Source organism: Symphalangus syndactylus, chromosome 3 (genome assembly GCF_028878055.3).
Source record: "Symphalangus syndactylus isolate Jambi chromosome 3, NHGRI_mSymSyn1-v2.1_pri, whole genome shotgun sequence".
Classification (NCBI taxonomy): Eukaryota; Metazoa; Chordata; class Mammalia; order Primates; family Hylobatidae; genus Symphalangus; species Symphalangus syndactylus.
The window spans coordinates 48,280,663-48,303,717 of record NC_072425.2 but is presented as its reverse complement, the minus strand read 5'-3'; the positions used below and the strand labels follow the sequence as shown (position 1 = coordinate 48,303,717).

The 23,055-nt window shown below is 43.8% G+C and overlaps 1 protein-coding gene across 6 annotated transcripts in view; it reads right to left on the bottom strand.

Annotated features, from left to right (window-relative positions):
* Positions 1-23,055, bottom strand: part of SLC35D2 (solute carrier family 35 member D2) — a 71,485-nt gene that overhangs the window by 43,253 nt on the left and 5,177 nt on the right. For all 6 annotated transcript variants that reach the window (XR_008656589.1, XM_055271809.2, XM_055271812.2 and 3 more), the window contains exons 2-4: positions 12,521-12,554; positions 8,636-8,722; positions 4,310-4,377 (exon numbers count right to left, since the gene is read on the bottom strand). Coding sequence is in view for 5 of the 6 variants with exons in the window: in XM_055271809.2 (XP_055127784.1) it covers positions 4,310-4,377; positions 8,636-8,722; positions 12,521-12,554 (189 nt within the window). In the remaining variant the exon portion in view is untranslated. The remainder of the gene's footprint in view (positions 1-4,309; positions 4,378-8,635; positions 8,723-12,520; positions 12,555-23,055) is intronic.

Here is a 23,055-nt window from a genome sequence, read left to right as displayed (position 1 = left end):
TTGCCACAAGATCACTGCATGCACTGGCTCCCCTTCCCCTTCTGCCAGGAGGGCCTGAGGCCCTCACCAGATGCAGATGCTGGTGCCATGCTTCTTGCACAGCCTGCAGAACTGTGAAGCACACGAACCTTTTTTCTTCATAAATTACCCAGCCTCAGGTAGTCCTTTACAGCAACACTAACAAACTAAATCACAGATTCAACACAATCCCTATGAAATCTTAGCTGGCTTTATTTATTCTTTTTTTTTTTTTTTTTTGCAGAAATTGACAAGCTAATTTTAAAATTAATACAGAAATGCAAGAGAATTAAAAAATCAAAACTATCTTGAAAAAGAAGAACAAGGTTGGTGTACTTACACTTTCCAATTTCAAAACTTAATACAAAGTTACAATAATCAAGACTAGCTAGTACTGGTAAGAAAGGAAAGGAAAGGAAAGGAAAGGAAAGGAAAGGAAAGGAAAGGAAAGGAAAGGAAAGGAAAGGAAAGGAAAGGAAAGGAAAGGAAAGGAAAGGAAAGGGAAGGGGAAGGGGAAGGGGAAGGGGAAGGGGAAGGAAAGGAAGGGAAAGGGGAAGGGGAAGGGGAAGGGGAAGGGGAAGGGGAAGGGGAGGGGAAGGGGAAGGGGAAGGGAAGGGACAGGAAAGGACAGGACAGGACAGGACAGGAAAGGAAAGGAAAGGAAAGGAAAGGAAAGGAAAGGAAAGGAAAGGAAAGGAAAGGAAAGGAAGCTAGCTGGCTGGCTGGGCATGGTGGCTCACTCCAATAATCCCAACAATTTAAGAGGCTGAGGCAGGCGGATCCCTTGGGCCCAGGAGTTCGAGACCAGCCTGGGCAACAGGGTGAAATTCTATCTCTACAAAAAATTAAAACAATTATTAGCCAGGTGTGCTGGTGCACACTTGTGGTCCCAGCTACTTGGGAGGCTGAGGTGGGAGGATCGCTTGAGCCTGGGAGGTCAAGGCTGCAGTGAGTGGTGACTGTGCCACCACACTCCAGCCTGGGTGACACAGCAAGACCCTGTCTCAAAAAAATAATAATAAAGATAGATAGGCTGGGCGCGGTGGCTCACGCCTGTAATCCCAGCACTCTGGGAGGCCGAGGCGGGTAGGTCACCTGAGGTTAGGAGTTCGAGACCAGCCTCAACATGGTGAAACCTCGTCTCTACTAAAAATACAAAATTAGCTGGGCGTGGTGGTGCATGCCTGTAATCCCAGCTACTCGGGAGGCTGAGGCAGGAGAATTGCTTGAACCTGGGAGGCGGAGGTTGTGGTAAGCCAAGATCGTCTACTGCACTCCAGCCTGGGCAACAAGAGCGAAACTCCGTCTCAAAAAAAATAAAGATAGATATACAATCAATAGAATACATTCTTAAAATTATGATCAATTGATTTTCTACCAGGGTGCCAAGACAATACAATGGAAAAAGAACAGCCTTTTCAACAAATGGTGCTGGAACAACTAAACATCCACATGCAAAAAAAAAAAATGAATTTGAACTTCTATCTCACACCATATATAAAAAATTAACCCAAGAGCTGGGTACTGTCGCATGTGCCTGCAGTCCCAGGTACTCGAGAGGCTGAGGTGGAGAATCATTTGAGCCCAGGAGTTTGAGGCCACAGTGAGCCACGATTGCACCAGTGAAAGCTACTGCGTTTGAGTCTGGGTAACACAGCAACACAGAAAGACCTCATCACTTAAAAGAAAAAAATTTTTAATTAACTGAAATGTATTAAAGACCTGGACATAGGATCTAAAACTATAACATTCTTAGAAGAAAGTATAGAAGTAAATCTTTATGACCCTTCGGTTAGGCAAAGCCTTAGATAAAACATCAAAAGCACAAGCAACAAAAGAAATACATAGAAAAACTGGAATTCATCAAAATTAAAAACTTTTATAGGCTGGGCACAGTGGCTCATTCCTGTAATCTCAACACTTTGGGAGGCCAGAGCAGGCAGATTGCTTGAGCTCAGGAGTTCAAGATCAGCCTGGGCAACATTGTGAGACCTAGTCTCTATAAAAAATATAAAAATAAGCCAGGCGTGGTGGTGCACACCTGTAGCCACAGCTACTCAGGAGACCCAGACAGGAGAATCACTTGAGCCCAGCAGGGTGAGGCTGCAGTGAGCTGTGATCGCACCACTGCACTCCAGCCTGGGTAATAAAACAAGACCCTGTCTCAAAAATAAATAAATAAATAATATTTGTATAAATGGATAAACAAAATGTAATATATATATATACCTGCAATGGAATATTAATCAGCCTGAAAAAGGAATTAAATTCTGATACCTAATATAACACGGATAAACCTTGAAAATATTATGTAAGTGAATAAGCCAGACAAAAAAGGCAAACATATTGTATGATTCTACTTGTATGAGATGTCTAGAGTAGGCAAATTTGTAGAGAACTAAACGTAAAATGTAAACTATAAAAATTCTGGAAGATAGCATAGAAAATTTGAGTAATCTTGGTTTGATGATGAGCTTCAAATTCAAAACCAGAAGTATAATCCATGAAAGAAAAAAAATGATTGTGAACTTCATTAAAATTAAAAACCTCTGCTCAGTGAAAGACATGTTAAGAAAATAAAAAGATAAGCCACAAACTAGGAAAAAAATATTTGCAAAACACATATTTGATAAAGGACTTGTATCAAGCAAATGAAAAACCATGAATCCATGATAGGAAAAAACAACAACAAACAAACAAAAAACAACCCTCCCTGGTCACTACTGAAGGTGTCAGGACACTAATTTATTAGTCCAAATATTGATAAAGGAAGCTTTTACCCTGCTTTTCCTATATGAAGTGGTGAAAATTTGTCCTTATCAAAAAAGTTTAGGTTGGGTGCGGTGGCTCATGCCTGTAATCCAAGTACTTTGGGAGGCCAAGACAGGAGGATTACTTGAGGTCAGGAGTTCAAGACTAGCCTGGCCAACATGGTGAAACCTCATCTTTACTAAAAATACAAAAATTAGCTGGGCATGGTGGCAGGTTCAGAATCCCAGCTACTTGGGAGGCTGAGGCAGGAGAATCGCTTGAACCCAAGAGGTGGAGGTTGCAGTGAGCCAAGATCGCACCACTACACTCCAGCCTGGGTGACTGAGCAAGACTCCATCTCAAAAAAAAGATAAGATATCAACCCCTTAAAATCATTAACAGTGGCCGGGCGCGGTGGCTCACGCCTGTAATCCCAGCACTTTGGGAGGCCGAGGCGGGCGGATCACGAGGTCAGGAGATCAAGACCATCCTGGCTAATGCGGTGAAACCCCGTCTCTGTTAAAATACAAAAAATTAGCCAGGTGTAGTGGCGGGCGCCTGTAGTCCCAGCTACCGGGGAGGCTGAGGCTGGAGAATGGCTTGAACCCAGGAGGTGGAGCTTGCAGTGAGCCAAGATTGTGATTGTGCCACTGCACTCTAGCCTGGGCGACAGAGCGAGACTCCGTCTCAAAAAAAAAAAAAAAAAAAAATCATTAACAGTGAAACTGATCCATTTAATAGCATTCCAAGAAGGATAAGGTATTACGTGCCCCATAATCAAAAGACCCTGAAATAGGCCGGGCGCAGTGGCTCACACCTGTAATCCCAGCACTTTGGGAGGCCGAGGCAGATGGATCACCTGAGGTCAGGAGTTCAAGACCAGACTGGCCAACATGGTAAAACCCCGTCTCTACTAAAAATACAAAACAGCCAGGTGTGGCGGCAGGCGCCTATAATCCCAGCTACTTGGGAGGCTGAGGCAGGAGAATCGCTTGAGCTCGGAAGATGGAGGTTGCAGTGAGTCAAGATAATACCACTGCACTCCAACCTGGGAGACAGAGTGAGACTCCATCTCAAAAACAAAAGACCCTGAAATAAATGCAGACGCAAATTTCAGAAGTATATAGCACGCACTTGAAAATGTCTGTCATTATTTTTCCCTGCTCCAAACCTGGTCTACGCCAAGGCTGAGGGGATGTTCCTGCTCTTATAAAACTGAGATGAAACCAAAAGTCACACAAAATCATATTCATACCAACAATCCTACCTGGATAAATCAGACCTTCTCTACCTTAATGTCTACAGCCCTCATATTCTATGTTCAGGCTTGAATATAATAAAAAAATATAAGCTTTTTAACATTCCTAAAATCATTGGCCAATTAAACTCAAAACTCCACCTTACTTTCTTAAATTACTAAATATTATTGTATTCTATATATAGCACAAGCACTATCAATGGCAAAAATCAATCTTGGTCTTTGTACCACTGGCAGCACAGAGGTGAGGAACTTTCCACCAGCCATTACCCTGTACTCTACCTTAATTTACTTGTGCTTGATAATCCACTTATGTGGTTTCCAACGTAGAGGAGAGGCAGAGGAAACAGCTTCAATTAAAAAAAAAAAGAAATATTTGGTTAGAACTCCAATAAGCATTTTCCTTCACATATGAAAATGGTGACAGACATTTCACCAGAGAGGATCTTCAAACAGGCATTAAAAAAATGATTTTGACGGGGCGTGGTGGCTCACGCCTGTAATCCCAGCACTCTGGGAGGCCAAGGTAGGCGGATCATGAGGTCAGGAGTTCGAGACCAGACTGACCAACACAGCGAAACCCCATCTCTACTAAAAATACAAAAATTAACTGGGCATGGTTGCACACGTCTATAGTCCCAGCTACTCGGGAGGCTGAGGCAGGAGAATCGCTTGAACCCAGCGGGCAGAGGTTGCAGTGAGCCAAAACTGCACCACTGCACTCCAGCTTGGGCAACAGAGCAAGACTTCATCTCAAAAAAAAAAAAAAAGAAAAAGAAAAGGTGCTCCTCTTCACTAGTTATCAGGGAAATGCAAACTAAAGCCCATAAGATGTCACGACACACCCACCAGATTAGCAAAATTTATTTATTTTTTGAGACAGAGTTTTGCTCTTATTGCCCAGGCTGGAGTGCAATGGTGTGATCTTGGCTCACTGCAACCTCCACCTCCCAGGTTCAAGCAGTTCTCCTGCCTCAGTCTCCCGAGTAGCTGGGATTACAGGCACCCGCCACCACGCTCAGCTACTTTTTTGTATTTTTAGTAGAGATGGGGTTTTGCCATGGTGGCCAGGCTGGTCTCGAACTCCTGGTCTCAGGTGATCTGCCTGCCTCAGCCTCCCAAAGTGCTGGGATTACAGGTGTGAGCCACCATGCCCAGCCCAGATTAGCCAAATTTAAAATGACTCACATACCAAGAATATGAAGCAACAGGGACTTTCATGCACGTTTGTCAGAAGGTGAATTGGTATAGCCACCATGAAGAACAGTTCAATGATACATATTGAAGCTGAAGATATGCACGCCCCAGGGGCCAGCAGTTCCACTCTCTGATAGACACATTCCTCACTCATATGCACTGTTATGAACTGAATCTTGTTTTTCCCCACATTCATATGTTGAAGCCCTAATCCCCAATGTGACGACTGTATTTGGAGATGAGGTCTTAACCAAGGTAATTCAGGTTACATGAGGGCATAGTGGTACAGCCCTAGCCCAACAAGACTGGTGTCCCTATATGAAGAGAAGAGGCCAGGCACGGTGGCTCACACCTGAAATTGTAACACTTTGGGAGGCCAACACAGGAAGATAGCTTAAGCCCAGGAGTTCAAGACCAGCCCTGGCAACATAGTGAGACCCTGTCCCTACAAAATTTTTTTAAATTAGCAAGGCATGGTAGCAAATGCTTGTAGTCCCAGCTACTTGGGAGGCTGAGGCAGGAGGATCAGATCACTTGGACCCATGAGTTCGAGGCTGCAGTGAGCTGTGGATGTACCACTGCACTCCAGCCTGGGTGACAGAGCTAGAACCTGTCTCAAAATAATAATAAAAATGAAAACAAAAACAGAAAAAAAAAAAAAAAAAAAAAGAAGTGGAAGAGATACCAGGAGTGCACACACAGAGGAAAGGCCATTGAGGACACAGTGAGAAGGTGGCTGTCTGTAAGCCAGGACGCAAAGCCTCACCAGAAGTCAACCCTGCCAGCACCTTGGTCCTGGACTTCTCGCCTCCAGAACTGTGAGGAGATCCATTTCTGTTGTTGAAGCCACCTGGCCAGGGGTATTTTGTTACGGCAGCCCCAGCTAACACATGTACGCCAGGGTCCAACTATAAGCATGTTCAGAGTGGTACTTTTTATTTTTCTAGCCCCCAAACTGGAAACATCCAAATTACCATGAACAATAGAACAGGTAAGTAAATTGTGGTATAGTCATACAATGAAAATAAAAGAATACAGCCACACACAACGCAGATGAATTTCACCATCATAATATTAAGTGAAAGAAGCAAGATACATAAGAAGATAGAGTTAGATTCCCTTTATCTCAAGTTTAAGAGCAGGTAAAACGAGACTACAGAATTTAGGGATGTGGCTGGGTGTGGTGACTCAAGCCTGCAATCCCAGCACTTTGGGAGGCCAAGGCGGGTGGATCACCTGAGGTCAGGAGTTCGGGACCAGCCTGACCAACATGGAGAAACCCCGTCTCTACTAAAAATAAAAAACTAGCCAGGCATGGTGGCGCATGCCTGTAATCCCAGCTACTCAGGAGTCTGAGGCAGGAGAATCACTTGAACCCAGGAGATGGAGGTCGCAGTGAGCTGAGATGGCACTATTGCACTCCAGCCTGGGCAACAAGAGCAAAACTCTGTCTCAAAAAAAAAAAAAAAAAAGAGTTTAGGGATGCATCTAGATTTAGAATAATTACAAAGAAAGCAAGAAAATTATTGTTAGAAAAGTTAGGATAGTGGGTAAGGAAGACTTTGTGATCCCATTTCATGACCTAAGTAATGGTTTACAAGGGTAATTATTCATTCAACTACAATTCAAATAGGATGCCTTTTTCTCTACGTATAGATTAGATTTTACCATTTTAAAATGTTTTAAAATTATACTATACCATAAAGTAAGAGTAAGTAAGCCCAGTAATATTCTGGTTTTTCTCATGATGATTAGATTGACAGCTTTCATATACTTCAACCTTTTATTTTTCTCTTTTTCTGGATGTCCCTGTTTTTTGTTTGTTTGTTTGTTTGTTTTTGAGATGGGGTCTCACTCTGTCGCCCAGGCTGGAGTGCAGTGGCACGATCTCAGCTCACTGCAACCTCTGCCTCCCGGGTTCAAGCAATTCTACTGCCTCAGCCTCCCAAGTAGCTGGGACTACAGGTGTGTGCCACCACGCCCAGCTAATTTTTTTGTATATTCAGTAGAGACGGGGTTTCACCATGTTGGCCAGGCTTGTCTCGATCTCTTGACCTCATGATCTGCCTGCCTTGGCCTCCCAAAGTGCTGGGATTACAGGCGTGAGCCACCGCACCTGGATTTTTTTTTTTTTTTTTTTGAGACAATATCTTACTATGTTCCCCACACTGACCTCCAACTCCTGGCCTCAGGCGATCCTCCTGCCTTGATCTCCCCGAGTCGCTGGGATTATAGGCGTGAGCCACCACACTGGGCTCCCCTGATTACTGATGCTGTAAGCATGTGCTTCTTTGGTCTGTCTGATAAATAGTCCAGTGCTAGATACTGGCATTTTTCCAAGCACTAGAGAAACGGCAGCAAACCAGCCCCATGAGGCCCTCACCCTCAGGGAACTGACAGTCTAATTTAAACCTAAATGCTGTCATAATCCATAAATACCACCTGTTGTATGCGACTGGTCTAAGAATTAAATGCCTGCCCTAATGTCTGGAACCCAGCAACTGTTCAACAAACGTTAGTTCCATTCCACAGTCCAGGAAGGAATGGCAGATTTTATGTTTCTAGTTCCAGGATGGAAAAAACTGCGTATTTCTATGTATATCAAATTGCATTCTTCATTCCACTCACAGCTTTTGTCAGTCCAGGATAAAAATGAAAACTGAAAACAGAAATCAGTAAACTAGGGCCCAAATCCAACCCAGCCCTTGTTTATGTAAATAAAGTTTTATTGGAACACATGGACATCAACCCATTTAAATGTCATCAAGGGCTACTTTCATGGTACAGTGGCAGAGGTGAATAATTACAAGAGATGGTCTGACCCTTTACCAAAAAAGTTTGCTAATGCCTAATTTAGAGTTCTCTCACTTCCCAAGACACACAGTATTCATTTATTTGATGTCAGTTGTTAAGCACATACTTTTACTACTATTGCATTACATAAATGGACAACTAAATGATATACAGTCTTTATTAAAAGGTTTCTTGGCCAGGCATGGTGGCTCACACCTGTAATCCAAGCATTTTGGGAGGCCAAGGTGGGTGGATCACTTGAGGTCAGGAGTTCGAGACCAGCCTGACCAACATGGTGAAACCCCATCTCTACTAAAAATACAAAAAAAAAAAAAAAAATTAGCCAGGCATGGTGGCAGGCACCTGTAATCCCAGCTACTCAGGAGGCTGAGGCACGAGAATCACTTGAACCCAAGAGGCAGAGATTGCAGTGAGCCAAGATCGCACCATTGCACTCCAGCCTGGGTGACAGAGCAAGAGTCTATCTCAAACAAAAAAAAAAAGTTTCTATCTAGTGCAGGCAAGAAGTCCAGTGTGTATAGAAATGGACCTGTACTCTAAAATCAATGTGTATTTTCACATCTTCTATCACAGTCATATATACTTTTCATTACTTACCTTTACAGGAATTTTCTTATCAAAATCAGGGAAGTGAATTATTTTGTTTAGCTTGGACACATATAGTATCATTATGGTGGCTGCCATCTGAAGAAAAGGGGAGAGAGAAACTTCAGCAAAATATCTGCAAAGATTGCTTGAGGTACAATGACATCATCAGAAGAAAACACATTTCATCAAAAAGAAATATAGCAAAAAATTCATTTTCTAGGTTCCAGAAAAAAAATAACTATTTCTTAGAATATTAAAATTGTTTTTCTTGCCACAGTACAGATTCCATCAGAACTCTAGGCAAAAAACGTAATGTCGGGCAGGGCGCGGTGGCTCACAGCTATAATCACAGCGCTTTGGGAAGCCAAGATGGGTGGGTTACTTAAGGTCAGGAGCTCAAGACTAGCCAGGCCAACATGGTGAAATCCTGTCTTTACTAAAAAACAAAAATTAGCTGGGCATGGTGGCAGATGCAGAATCCTAGCTACTCAGGAGGCTGAGACAGGAGAATCACTTGAACCTGAGAGGCCGAGGTTGCAGTGAGCCAAGATCACGCCACTGCCCTCCAGAGTGAGACACCATTGTCTCAAAAAAAAAAAAAAAAAAAAAAAAGAAGTAATACTGGCTGGGTGCCATGGCTCATGCCTATAATCCCAGCACTTTGGGAAGCTGAGGCGGGAAGATCACTTGAGCCTAGGAACTCAAGACCAGCCTAAGCAACCCTAACCCTAACCCATCTCTACAAAAAAATACAAAAAATTAGCCAGTCTTGGTGATCTGTGGTCCCAGCTATTCAGGATACTGAGGTAGGAGGATCACCTGAGCCTGGAAAGTCAAGGCTGCAGTGAGCCCAGTGAGCCATGATCATGCCACAGCACTCCAGCTTGGGAGACAGAGCAAGACTCTATCTCAAAAAAAAAAAAAAAAAAGTGTAATATCCAATAGACACACATACACATTATCTCACAGGGCTCTAGGAATGGAACTGTGGCAGAGGGAGAAAGGGAATGGTCTCCCTGACAGTGAGTGACAAATGTGCAAAAGTGATCACTGTCAGTGACGTGACACATTGATCCTGGACCACATTTCCCATATACTAAACATACAGTCATCCTCCCCCATAAAGGCACGGGAACATTCTTTTAAAAGAAACTCCACACCTAAGCACATTTTTTAAAAAGTCCATTATTTCCATAAAACAGAAGACCAACAAAGAGGAAAAAAAGTTCTTTAAACTTTACTTTTAAAGATTTGCTTTTCAATCTAGCTGGTATAGCAAAAATGTCTCATTCAAATCCTCTTAATCTGGAGTACCCTAGGTATATTGGAAATACTCCATATCATTATTATGAAATAAAAACTTAATGTCATCTTTCATGCAAGTTTTAGAACTTACTCAATTCTCTCCATATTACGATGCAAAAATTTAAGACTCCTTCAACATGATTATAATCCTATACCTTGCTCCTAGTTTACAAACTTAAAACATAATATATTTATGTAATTAAGCCCATCCTGAATTATAACTGTACTTTGTACTTATGCCTCACTTTATAATTCTTAAAGAAATACAATAACATTGGCCAGGCACAGTGGCTCACGCCCATAATCCCAACACTTTGGAGGCCAAGGTGGGCAGATCGCTTGAGTCCAGAAGTTTAAGACCAGCCTGGGCATCACGGCAAAACCCTATCTCTACAAAAAATACAAAAATTAGCCAGTGTGGTGGTGCATGCCTGTAGTCCCAGCTACTTGAAAGGCTGAGGTAGGAGGATCACTTGAGCCCAGGAGGTGAAGGATGCAGTGAACCAAGATCACACCACTGCACTCCAGCCTGGGCAACAGAGCCAGACACTGAAAAAAAAAAAGGAAGGAAGGAAGGGAGGAAGGGAGGAAGGAAGGAAGGGAGGGAGGGAGGGACGGAGGGAGGGAGGAAGGAAGGAAATAAAATAAAATAAAATAAATATACTAACACTTACTTAATGTAATGTAACACTTAAATGTAATTCAGACTTAAAATTAGGTCTAACTGGCCTCTTCCCTCAACAAATTGCAAATCAGAAAGGCTTTACCTTTGAGTATAAGCCACTGGGTTAAAGGGTAATGAATTTATTTCACTTAGAGACTACGAAGGGCACCTTATCACTGATTTTTTTGAGAGGGAGTCTTGCTTGTCACCCAGGCTGGAGTGCAGTGGTGCAATCTCGGCTCACTGCAACCTCTGCCTCCCAGTGAATGTTCAAACAATTTCTGGCTAATTTTTGTATTTTTAGTAGAGACTGAGTTTCACCATGTTGTCCAGGCTGGTCTCAAACTACTGACTTCAAGTGATCCACCCACCTCGGCCTCCCAAAGTGCTAGGATTATAGGCATGAGCCACCGTGCTCGGCCTGATCTTTTTTTTTTTTAACATGCTTTTTTCTAATATTTTTACATTGAAATATAAAGATTTTTTTTTACTGTAAGAAAATTCTTGTTATAATTGTTTCTCCCTAAAATAATGTTGCAAAGAGGTATTTATTAGCAAGACATTTAATCAGAATAATGTTTATTTGGCCAGGCACAGTGGCTCATGCCTGTAATCCCAGCACTTTGGGAGGCCAAGGTGGGTGGATCACGAGGTCAGGAGCTGGAGACCAACCTGGCCAACATGGTGAAACCCTGTCTCTATTAAAGATACAAAAAATTAGCTGGGCATGGTGGCGTGCACTTGTAATCCCAGCTACTCGGGAGGCTGGGGCAGAACAATCACTTGAACCAGGGAGGCAGAGGTTGCAGTGAGCCAAGATCATACCACTGCACTCCAGCCTGGGCGACAGGCTGAGACTCAGTCGCAAAATAAAAAAATAAAAAAAAAAAAAAGGATAATGTTTACTCACATAAACAACAGGCTTTTCCAGATTCACAATTAAAAATTTAGTTAACAGGTACTATTTTCATAATGTTTAGCTTTTCCCTCTATGAATTAAATCAAAATCAAAACAAACAAACAAAAGACATTGGTGTCTGTTACTATTTATCTGGAAATCACCAGTATACAACCACAAGAATAAACAAGCCACAAATTAACATAAATGGGAAATTTCAGAAACTGCCAAATGGGCATAGTTTGAAAGCTTACCCAAGCTCATCCTTGTACTTGTAATCCCAGCACTTTGGGAGGCCAAGGCTGGCGGATCACCCAAGGTCAGGAATTCGAGACCAGCCTAGCTAACGTGGCAAAACCCTCTCTACTAAAAATACAAAAATAGCTGGCCATGGTGGCAGGTGCCTGTAATCCTAGCTACTTGGGAGGCTGAGCTGGAAGAATTTCTTGAACCTGGGAGGCAGAGATGGCAGTGAGTTGACATCGTGCCATTGCACTCCAGCCTGGGCAACAAGAACAAAACTCCATCTCAAAAAAAAAAAAAAAAAAATTCAAACTCTCTTTCTCTTGAAAACCTTCTGATGCTAATAATAAGGGCAACATGGTGGGTCCCACCCCATCTCCCAACCCTTTTCCCATCAGGCACAATGGCTTACACTAAGTATCAAGCTGACACTTTAAGTGAGACAAGTATTCTCTCTCCCACCCAGTCCTCAGTCAACTCATGTGTTACCCTCCAGGCCTTGGAGGCTTTGAGTCTTGTAGCCCCCTGCTTTAGAGTAATTAAATTCAGTTAAGGAACTTAAAATAAGAAGCTGTTTTTCCCATAAATATAATTGTTCCTAAATTGTAGACTGAAATAAAATAAGTGTCAATATGTCCTGTTGTCTCACCAGGAGTACCATGACCCTCTGGTCCTCTGCCAGCTGAATAAATTTGCAAACCACAGCTTTAAACAAAAGGACTTAAAATGTCATTATGAACACTGATGACAAAATAAGAGGTTAATTCTATTTTTTTTCACTCACCTGTCCAATTCCAAGGAAAATTGGTGACGGGAAACTACAAAGAACACAGAACAACAAATCAGTTGAGCAAATATAAAACTCTGAAGATAGTACATAATAAATAATGACAAGTTATTAAACAATCTGAGAAAATGAAAATTTATCAAATTGTTCACTTTTCATTTAATTCTTTTTTTTTTTTCTTTTTAAGACCGTGTCTTGCTGTGTTGCCCAGGCTGGAATGCAATGGTGTAAACATGGCTCATTGGAGTCTCAATCTTCTGGGCTCATAAGATGCTCCCACCTCAGCTTCCTGCCACTCAGGCTGGAGTGCAGTGGTGTGATGGCTCAAGCTATCTTTCCACCTCCGACTCCCTAGTAGCTGGGACCACAGGGGCATGCCACCACACCCAGCTAAACATTATATACACACACACATACATATATATATTTATATTATATATATTATACTCTTTCTCTCTCTCTCTCTCTCTCTATATATATATATATATAGAGAGAGAGAGAGAGAGATGGAGTCTCACTGTGTCACCCAGGCTGGAGTACAGTGGCACGATCTCAGCTCACTGCAACCTCCGCCTCCCGGGTTCAAGCGATACTCCTGCCTCAGCCTCCCAAGTAGCTGGGACTATACGTGCGCACCACCATGCCCAGTTAATTTTTGTATTTTTAGTAGAAACGGAGTTTCATGATGCTGGCCAGGCTGGTCTCAAATTCTTGACCTCAAATGATCTGCCCACCTCGGCCTCCCAAAGTGCTGGGATTATAGGCAGGAGCCACTGTGCCCAGCTAAACATGATATATTTTTAATTTGCTTCAAAATACTCTGGGGGGAGATGGTGGAGTGAGTGGGAGATGGACACAAATGCAGCAAGGTTGTGCACACTGGGTAATGGCTACATAGTGATTCATTATACTAGTTTTAAAAGATAATAACCCAGGAACAAATCTAATCAAAGATTTGCAAGAAAGGCATCTGTATAAAAAATTATATATCAATATTCTCAAAATTAAAGATCTAAATAAAGGTCATGGGTTGGAAACTCGATACTGTGGTGAGGTCCATTATCCCTGAACTTATTTATAGAATCAGTGTAATCTCAGCAGAAATATCAGCAGATATTTTGTGGAAACTGACAATCTGATCCTAAAGCTGAATGAAAAGAAAGGCAAAGAGCACAAACATATCACCCAAGACAATCCTGAAGATAAACAAAGTCAGAGGAATGACTCTAATGAATGTCAGGATTCATTTTCAAATTATAATAAATGAGATTGTGTGGTATTTGCACAAAGATAATCCAATGGGACAATGGAAAAGAACAGAGGTCAAGACAGGGACATGCATATACGGACACCTGATATATGACATAGATGATGCTGCAGAGCAGTGGGGAAAAGATGATCTTTCAGCAAACGGCACTGGGTGATTTGGATGCAGACTCCTGACCCCTACCTCACATCATATTTTTACAAGGCAGGACCGCACCTGCACTGGCTCAACCCTTCACTGGCTCCCAGTCATTTCTCAGGCTACTCACAAAGCTGGAATACCCCACAAAACTCAGCCCTCAATCTGTATGTCGGAAGGGAAACACACCTGTCTCAGACAGGCTAAGAAGAGAATAAAGAAAAACCCTACCTTATCAGAGAAAACAGAATGAATGGCTGGACAGTACCACCATGCAAATAAAATTAACTCTACTGAGTGCTGGGTCATGCCACCCATACCCTCTTCCACACAGAAGCAACCATTCCCCAGCTGGGTCCTCTGGTGCAGAAAGCTGCCTGATAATAGCATGTCCACTCCCTGAGCATGGCCTGCATTTTAACTGTTGGTCTCTGCAGGGGTATAACGGCTACACCCCTGCCCCAATTCAGGACAGCTCTGCAGAGCCGGTACAACTCAAGAGCCCCTGGGATGAAGCCTTTGCTGTGACTGCCTCAGAGCCCAACTTCTCCCTCTGCCTAATTCTGCTTCCTGGCATCACTTCCCAACATATTTCCTACACCTCTGAGAATACAACCTGTAACATGAAGCAAAATCACAAGGCAACAATATAAACAAACAGTAAAACAACAACAAAAAGGGTCACCCGGCTGGGAGTGGTGGCTCATGCCTATAATCTCAGCACCTTGGGAGGCCAAGGTGAGCAGATCACCTGACGTCAGGAGTTCGAGACCAGCCTGTCCAACATGGTGAAACCCCGTCTCTACTAAAAATACAAAAATTAGCCAGACGTGGTGGCGGGCACCTGTAGTCCCAGCTACTTGGGAGGCTGAGGCATGAGAATCACTTGAACCCAGGAGGCAGAGGTTGCAGTGAGCCGAGATCATGCCACTGCACTCCAGCCTGGGCGACAGAGCGAGACTCTGTCTCCAAAAAATAAAAAGTAAATAAATTTTAAAAAATAAACAAACAGTAAAATAACAACAAAAAGGCTCACAGAAGATAAGTCAAAGAGCCCAGCCTAGAAGAAAATTTAATGCATGGAAGAGAAGGAAGTCTTGCTAATTGTTTCAGGCCATAGAACACCTCAGAAGGAATAAAACCAATAAAACAAAAGCTCAAAATTGAGTTGATATGACAGTCGGAGGAGATTAAAAGAAAGCATGCAGACCTAAGGAAACCAGCTAAGACCAAACAACCTAACTGCCACATAAGAAAATATCTTTAGAAACACCCAGGAGCTACATGGCGACTGCTGAAAATGGAATGACCAACACCTGAGGTGATCATAGTGCATGCAGAGGAAAACAACTCTAAAAGATAAATTGATCTGGAAGACAGAAAACCACCATCATACAGGGCTAGTTACTAGGCCTGGAATTTAGAAGACTATATTCCATAACTTTATATTGAATTCCATTCTAATTTAAGTTAAACCACCTTACTGAGTTATTAAACTACTCAATAGGCCAGATGCAGTGGCTAACGCCTGTAATCCCAGCACTTTGGGAGGCCGAGGCAGGTGGATCACCTGAGGTCAGGAGTTCGAAACCAGCCTGGCCAACATAGTGAAACCCCATCTCTACTAAAAAATACAAAAATTAGCCAGGCATGGTGGCACACACAGGTAATCCCAGCTACTTGGGAGGCTGAGGCAGGAGAATCACTTGAACCTGGGAGGCAGAGGTTGCAGTGAGCTGAGATCACGCCACTGTACTCTAGCCTGGGTGACAGAGCAAGACTCTGTCTCAAAAAAAAAAAAAAAAAAAAAATTGAAACACTGGGTCTAAAAGAAACTCAATAACTTTAGCTTTTTAATATTTTTTATTGATCTTAGACCTCTTATATTTAGAGGGATCTTTTAAGACTTTTAAGACATATTAATCCTTATAGCGAAGAAATATATATATTTGAAAGTCAATAATTCTTTCAGTTGAACTTCTACTTCTCTTTTCTCCATTCAGTTCAGTTAAAACTAAATTTCATACACGCATGCTATGGCAATCCCCATCTAAATAACTCTTCAAGTGCAGCCAGCATGACCCGTGCAGCGGCCACTCCTGATACGGTGCAAGACGACGTTCCCAGGGTAGCTATCAAGTATTCTTGCCAAAAATGTTTAAACAAAATGAAATAAAGTCTTTAGATCTAACTTTCAGTTAGAAAATAGAAGAAGATAAGTTAATTCAGACTTCAAAAGATGAACTGGACAATCCAAAATGTGGGACATTTTACAAAACAACAAGTCAATATCACAGGGAGGGAGTGGGATAAGGAACTTTTCTACATTAAAGAAACTAAAAAGACAAATCTGTATGTATTGCATGAGCCTTGATTGGATCATAAAACCATAAAAAACTCTTTGGGACAATTGGGATTGTGGGGGGGAAAAGAAGAAAAGAAACTTTTTATCTAAGGAATTATCAGGCCCAGAGAGGCCCTGGAATGTAACAGCAGTCATATCACTCCTCTTTGAGCTAAATAATTATTATTATTTTTTTTTTTCTGAGAAGGAATCTCACTCTGTTGCCCAGGCTAGAGTGCAGTGGCATGATCTCCACTCACTGCAACCTTCGCCTCCCAGGTTCAAGCAATTCTCCTGCCTCAGCCTCCAGAGTAGCTGGGATTACAGGCACGCGCCACCACGCCTGGCTAATTTTTTGTATTTTTAGTAGAAACGAGGTTTCACCATGTTAGCCAGGCTGGTCTGGAACTCCTGACCTCATGTGATCCGCCCGCCTCCGCCTCCCAAAGTGCTGGGATTACAGGCGTGAGTCACCACGCCCGGGCTTTTTTTTTTTTTTTTTTTTTTTTTTGAGACAGAGTTTCGCTCTTGCCCAGGCTAGAATGCAATAGCACGATCTTGGCTCACTGCAACCTCTGCCTCCTGGGTTCAAGCGATTCTCCTGCCTCAGTCTTCCAAATAGCTGGGATTACAGGCACCCACCACCAAGCCTGGCTAACTTTTGTATATTTAGTAGAGATGGGGTTTCACCATGTTGACCAAGCTGGTCTTGAACTTCTGACCTCAGGTGATCCACCCGCCTCGACCTCCCAAGTGCTGAAATTACAGGCATTAGCCACCACCCCCGGCCCAATAATTACCTCTTAAAGCCACTTGCTATGTGGGAGCTAGAACGATACCAAGTAGCCATAAAATGCCATACACCCTATAGTTCAACAATGTGTAACCAATCACTAACCCAATGAGAATTCCTGACAAACCACTTTTGTAATCACCCTTCCCCTGATATGTCCTTTTTTTCTTTAAAAACTTGAGCCTCTCAGCCGGGAGTGGTAGCTCACACCTGTAATTCCAGCACTTTGGGAGGCCAAGTCGGGCAGATCACGAGGTCAGGAGTTCGAGACCAGCCTGGCCAACATCGCAAAACCCCATCTCTACTGAAAATACAAAAATTAGCCGGGTATGGTGGCGGGTGCCTGTAATCCCAGCTATTCGGGAGGCTGAGGCAGCAGAATTGCTTGAACCCAGGAGGCGGAGGTTGCAGTGAGCCGAGATCATGCCACTGCACTCTAGCCTGGCCGACAAGAGCAAGACTCTCAAAAAAAAAAAAAAAAAAAAAAAAAAAACAAAAAAAAACTTGAGCCTCTGTTTTGTTCTCCTGAGCACTCCTCAAGGAAATCCGGAAGTGTTTCAAGTGTCCCAGGCTGCAATCTTCAACCTCAGCCCAAATAAGCTCTCTATATTAATTTTCCCTCAGCTTCTTCGCTTTAGGGGGACCGGATGAGTATAGATTTGGTAGTAGATTATTTTAGGAAGTTATTGTTAAGTTTGTTAAAAGTCAAATGATACAATGTAGGAGAATATCCTAAGATCTCAGGAGAGGCAAGCTGAAGTATTTCGGAGTGCAGTGCTGTGATGCTTGCAACTTACTTTCAAAGGCTGGAGGGGAATCCCAGCACTGTGCCTGCCCTGTTCACTCCTCCTTTGCTTTCCCGTTTTCAGTATGCTTGAAACTTTTCAAAATAAAAAGTTTGGGAGAGGAGGAATCTAAGTAATCCTCATAAAATTAAATAATTAAATCAAAGGCCCCATTTCCAACTCCTTTTTGGATTAAAGAAAATAATTTATAAATGAATAGCTTCTATAATATGAATCCATTTTTATAAAAAATAATTCATTAGCCGGGCGTGGTGGCTCACGCACGCCTGTAATCCCAGCACTTTGGGAGGCCGAGGCGGGCGGATCACGAAGTCAAGAGATAGAGACCATCCTGGCCAACATGGTGAAACCCCGTCTCTACTAAAAACACAAAAATTAGCTGGGCGTAGTGGCGTGCGCCTGTAGTCCCAGCTACTTGGGAGGCTGACGCAGGAGAATCGCTTGAACCTGGGAGGCAGAGGTTGCAGTGAGTCAAAATCGTGCCACTGCACTCCAGCCTGGCATAAAGCAAGACTCCGTCTCAAAAAAAAAGTAGGCCGGGCGCGGTGGCACACATCTGTAATCCCAGCACTTTGGAAGGCCACAGCGGGTGGATCACGAGGTCAGGAGATCGAGACCATCCTGGCTAACATGGTGAAACCTCGTCTCTACTAAAAAAATACAAAAAAATTAGCCGAGCGTGGTGGCAGGTGCCTGTAGTCCCAGCTACTTGGGAGGTTGAGGCAGGAGAATGGTGTGAACCCAGGAGGCAGAGCTTGCAGTGAGCCGAGATCGCGCCACTGCACTCCAGCCTGGGCGACAGAGCAACACTCTGTCTCAAAAAAAAAAAAGTAATTCATTTATGTTTCTATGTCTCCACCTATTTATCTATATCCATCCATCCAAAAAGATGTCTGAAATTGTTGCCTCATGTTCATTATAGTAAATGTTTTTTAAATTTCACCCTAATATTTCTATTTTGTTTGAATTCTTTCTCTCTTTTTTTTTTTTTTTTGAGATGGAATCTCACTCTGTTGCCCAGGCTGGAGTGCAGTGGCTCAATCTCAGCTCACTGCAACCTCTGCCTCCCGGGTTCAAGGAATTCTCCTGCCTCAGCCTCCCAAGTAGCTGGGATTACAGGGGCCCACCACCATGCCCAGCTTATTTTTGTATTTTTAGTAGCAATGGGGTTTCGCCATGGTGGCCAGGCTAGTCTCGAACTCTTGACTTCAGGTGATCTGCCCACCTGAATTCTTTATAGTAATCACAACAGAATAACTTTTCTTAAAAAAGGTACTGACAGCTGGGCGCAGTGGCTCACGCCTGTAATCCTAGCACTTTGGGAGGCCAAGGCGGGTGGATCACCTGATGTTAGGAGTTCGAAACCAGACTGGCCAACATGATGAAACCCCATCTCTACTAAAAATACAAAAATTAGCTGGGCATGGTGGCTCATGCCTGTAATCCCAGCTACTCAGGAGGCTGAGGCAAGAGAATCACCTGAACACAGGAGGTGGAGGTTGCTGTGAGCCAAGATCATGCCATTGCACTCCAGCCTGGGAAACAAAAGCAAAGCTCCATCTGAAAAAAAAGAAAAAAAAAAAAGTATTGATTCTAGGTAGTGGGAATTATTATTGTCTTCTTTGCTCATTTCTGTATCCCCAATCTTTTAACTGAGTTCTTGTAGATGTGAACATGAGGAAGTGAAGATCATGTGGACAGAACTCCTTCAAGAGTCTTCTGATTCTGGCTGGGTGTGGTAATCGCAGTAATCGCCTGTAATCGCAGCACTTTGAGAGGCCGAGGCAGGTGGATCACTTGAGGTCAGGAGTTCGTGACCAGCCTGGCCAACATGGCAAAACCCCGTCTCTACTAAAAATACAAAAATTAGCTGGGGAGTCAGGTGCGGTGGCTCACTCCTGAAATCCCAGCACTTTGGGAGGCCGAGGCAGGTGGATCACTTGAGGTCAGGAGTTCAAAACCAGCCTGGCCAACATGGTGAGACCCCATCTCTACTAAAAATGCAAAAATTGGCCAGGCACAGTGGCCCATGCCTGTAATCCCAGCACTTTGGGAGGCTGAGGCAGGCGAATCACAAGGTCAGGAGTTCGAGATCAGCCTGACCAACATGGTGAAACCCCATCTCTACTAAAAATACAAAAAATTAGCTGGGCATAGTGGCAGGTGCCTGTAATCCCAGCTACTTGGGAGGCTGAGGCAGGAGAACTGCTTGAACCCGGGAGGTGGAGGTTGCAGTGAGCCGAGATCGAGCCACTGCATTCCAGCCCAGGTGACAGAGTGAGACTCTGTCTCAAAAAAAAAAAAAAAAAAATACAAAAATTGGCTGGGCACAGTGGCTCACGCCGGTAATCTCAGCACTTTGGGAGGCCAAGGCGGGTCGATCATGAGGTCAGGAGTTCGAGACCACCCTGGCCAAGAGACCAGCCTGGCCAATATGGTGAAACCTCGTCTCTACTAAAAAAATATATAAAAATTAGCCAGGCGTGGTGGCGGGTGCATGTAATCCCAGCTACTCGGGAGGCTAAGGAAGGAGAATTTCTTGAACACAGGAGGTGGTGATTGCAGTGAGCCGAGATTGCGCCATTGCACTCCAGCCTGGGCAGCAGAGAGAGACTCTGACTCAAAATAAATAAATAAATAAATAAATAAATAAGCAAGCTAGGAGTGTTGGTGGGCGCCCATGATCCCAGCTACTCAGGAGGCTGGGGCAGGAGAATCGCTTGGACCCAGGAAGCAGAGGTTGCAGTGAGCCGAGATCACGCCACTGCACTCCTGAGTAGCTGGGATTACCAGGCCCAGCTAATTTTTGTATTTTTAGTAGCAACGGGGTTTCACCATGTTGGCTGACCAGGATGGTCTCGAAATCCTGACCTCAAGTGATCCACCTGCCTCGGCCTCCCAAAGTGCTAGGATTATAGGTGTGAACCACTGCGCCCGGCCATGGGGTCAATAATTTAAAAGTAAACTAGCCAGCCAGATGTGGTTTTTGGCTCACAACACTCAGAGCTGCTCAAGTGCTGAAAGAAGCAAGCAGAAGACAAGTACATGCCAAGGTGAGAAGAAAGGAGTCTCACGTGTCCCTCCTAGAGTGGTTTTCAGTGGACCAAGCAGGGAAACAATGCCAGGAGGCACAGTCACAGCAGTGAGAAGGCACTGAGGAGGAGGCCTGGGGAGGCCAAGTGTGGACAGCCTGCAGGGGAGATCTCAGAGAGGTGCGGTTACTCGCTGTTGATCATCCGAAATGGGCCACTCTTGTCATACCAAACTAAAACAGTAGCCAGGGAGGAAAAGCATTCAGGGTACAAAATGTGGCTCCGAGAATGTAATTCTCTGCAAGCCCAACTGCTGGAACTGCTTGTTGTAACCTGAAACCAGTTTTATCTCTAGCTTCTGAGACCACTTGCTGCAACTCCAGGACTAATTTTGCCCACCACCTTTGCTCACCAGTCATTGCTTGCCAGCTCCCCAAACCCTGACAGTGCCAATAAACTTTCTCCCAGCACAGTATGTAACATTTCTTCTTTTTTAGCAAAACCTCGAACCTTCTCTTTGTTCTTCAGACATACCAAAGACCACCCAGATTGTATGTGTGACTCACATGGCAATTCTTCCCAAATAAAACATTAAATTTACAGCCTTGTCTCCACATTGTTATTTTGACTTTGACACTTATATGGAGAGGGTCCTGGCAGCAGTCATGGGAAGCAAGGTTCAGGAGAGTTTGCTGGAGACCAGAGTAGACTGTGACACTTCAGCGTGTGGGCCCTGAAGCCACAGGAAGGGTGACCTGAGCTAGGTGGAGAGGAAGGCTAAGACTTAGATAATCAGTCACCAGAAGCTCAGGCAGCATTCCACAGGGGACAGAAAGGATGGCACATCCAGAGTCTCAACAGAGCATGAGCAGCTGGGAGCTAGGAGGACCCAATCCCATCTCCTGGCCCAGGCCTGGTGGGTGAGGCAAAGATGCAGCTCCATCAAGGGGAGTGAAGGAAGCAACATCTTCAGGAGAGTCAGGTTTTCATTAAAGTAAGAGCACATTAGGAGTTGCTTGTGGTTTGGGATACAGAATTCCAGTTCCCACCACTGAGGATTCCAATTCAGTACCTTTTATTGAAAAAACCTCTCCAAGTGATTGAGACTACTGGGCAGGTTTGGAAATTACTGTGTCTAGACCAGGCGCAATGGCTCATGCCTGTAATGCCAGCACTTTAGGAGGCCAAGCCAGGTGGACCACTTGAGCCCAGGAGTTCGAGACCAGCCTGAAAAACATATTGAGACTCTATCTCTAAAAAAAAAAAAAAAAAAAAAAGCTGGGCATAGTGGCGTGCACTGCAGTCCCAGCTACACAGGAGGCTGACTTTGGAGGATTGTCTGAGCCAGCAGAGGTTCCAGTGAGCCGAGATTGCACCACTGCACTCCAGCCTCGGTGACAGAGTAAGACCCTGTCTCAAAAAAACAAAACAAAACAAACAAACAAAACCTCAAAGCCTTTGGATGCATACTAAACATATGTAGCAAATATTTGTTGAAATGAATACAGTAAAGTTAGATATTTTTATTAAGCATCATTAGCAAATTCTTCCATGTCATAGACTAGTAGTACAATATTATATAATGTTAAAGCAGAAAAGACCAGCTTGGTGTGGTGGCTCACACTAGTAATCTCAGCACTTTGGGAGGCTGAGGCAGGAGGATCACTTGATTCAGTCATTTGAGATCAACCTGGGCAATAGAACAAAACCTCGTCTCTACAAAAATTAAAAATTCAAAAAAAAAAATTTTAATTCAAAAATGATCCAGGAGTGGTGGTGCACACCTGTAGTCTCAGCTACTCAGGAGGCTGAGGCGAGAGGATCACCTGAGCCCAGGAGGTAGAGGTTGCTGTGAGCCTTGATCATGCCACCGCAGTCCAGCCTGGGCAACAGAACAAGACCCAGTCTCAAAAGAAAGAAGAGAAAAAACTGCACAACTCCAGAAAAACTGTATGACCCTTATGAACTTGATCCCAAAGGACCAAGAGTATAACCAAGCCAGTCGCGGGGGCCCACACCTGTAATCTCAGCCCTTCAAGGGGCCAAGGCGGATGGATTGCTTGAGCCCAGGAGGTCGAGACCAGCCCAGGCAACATGAACCCCTCTCTACAAAAAAAAAAAAAAATTGCAAAAATTAGCAGGGTGTGGTGGT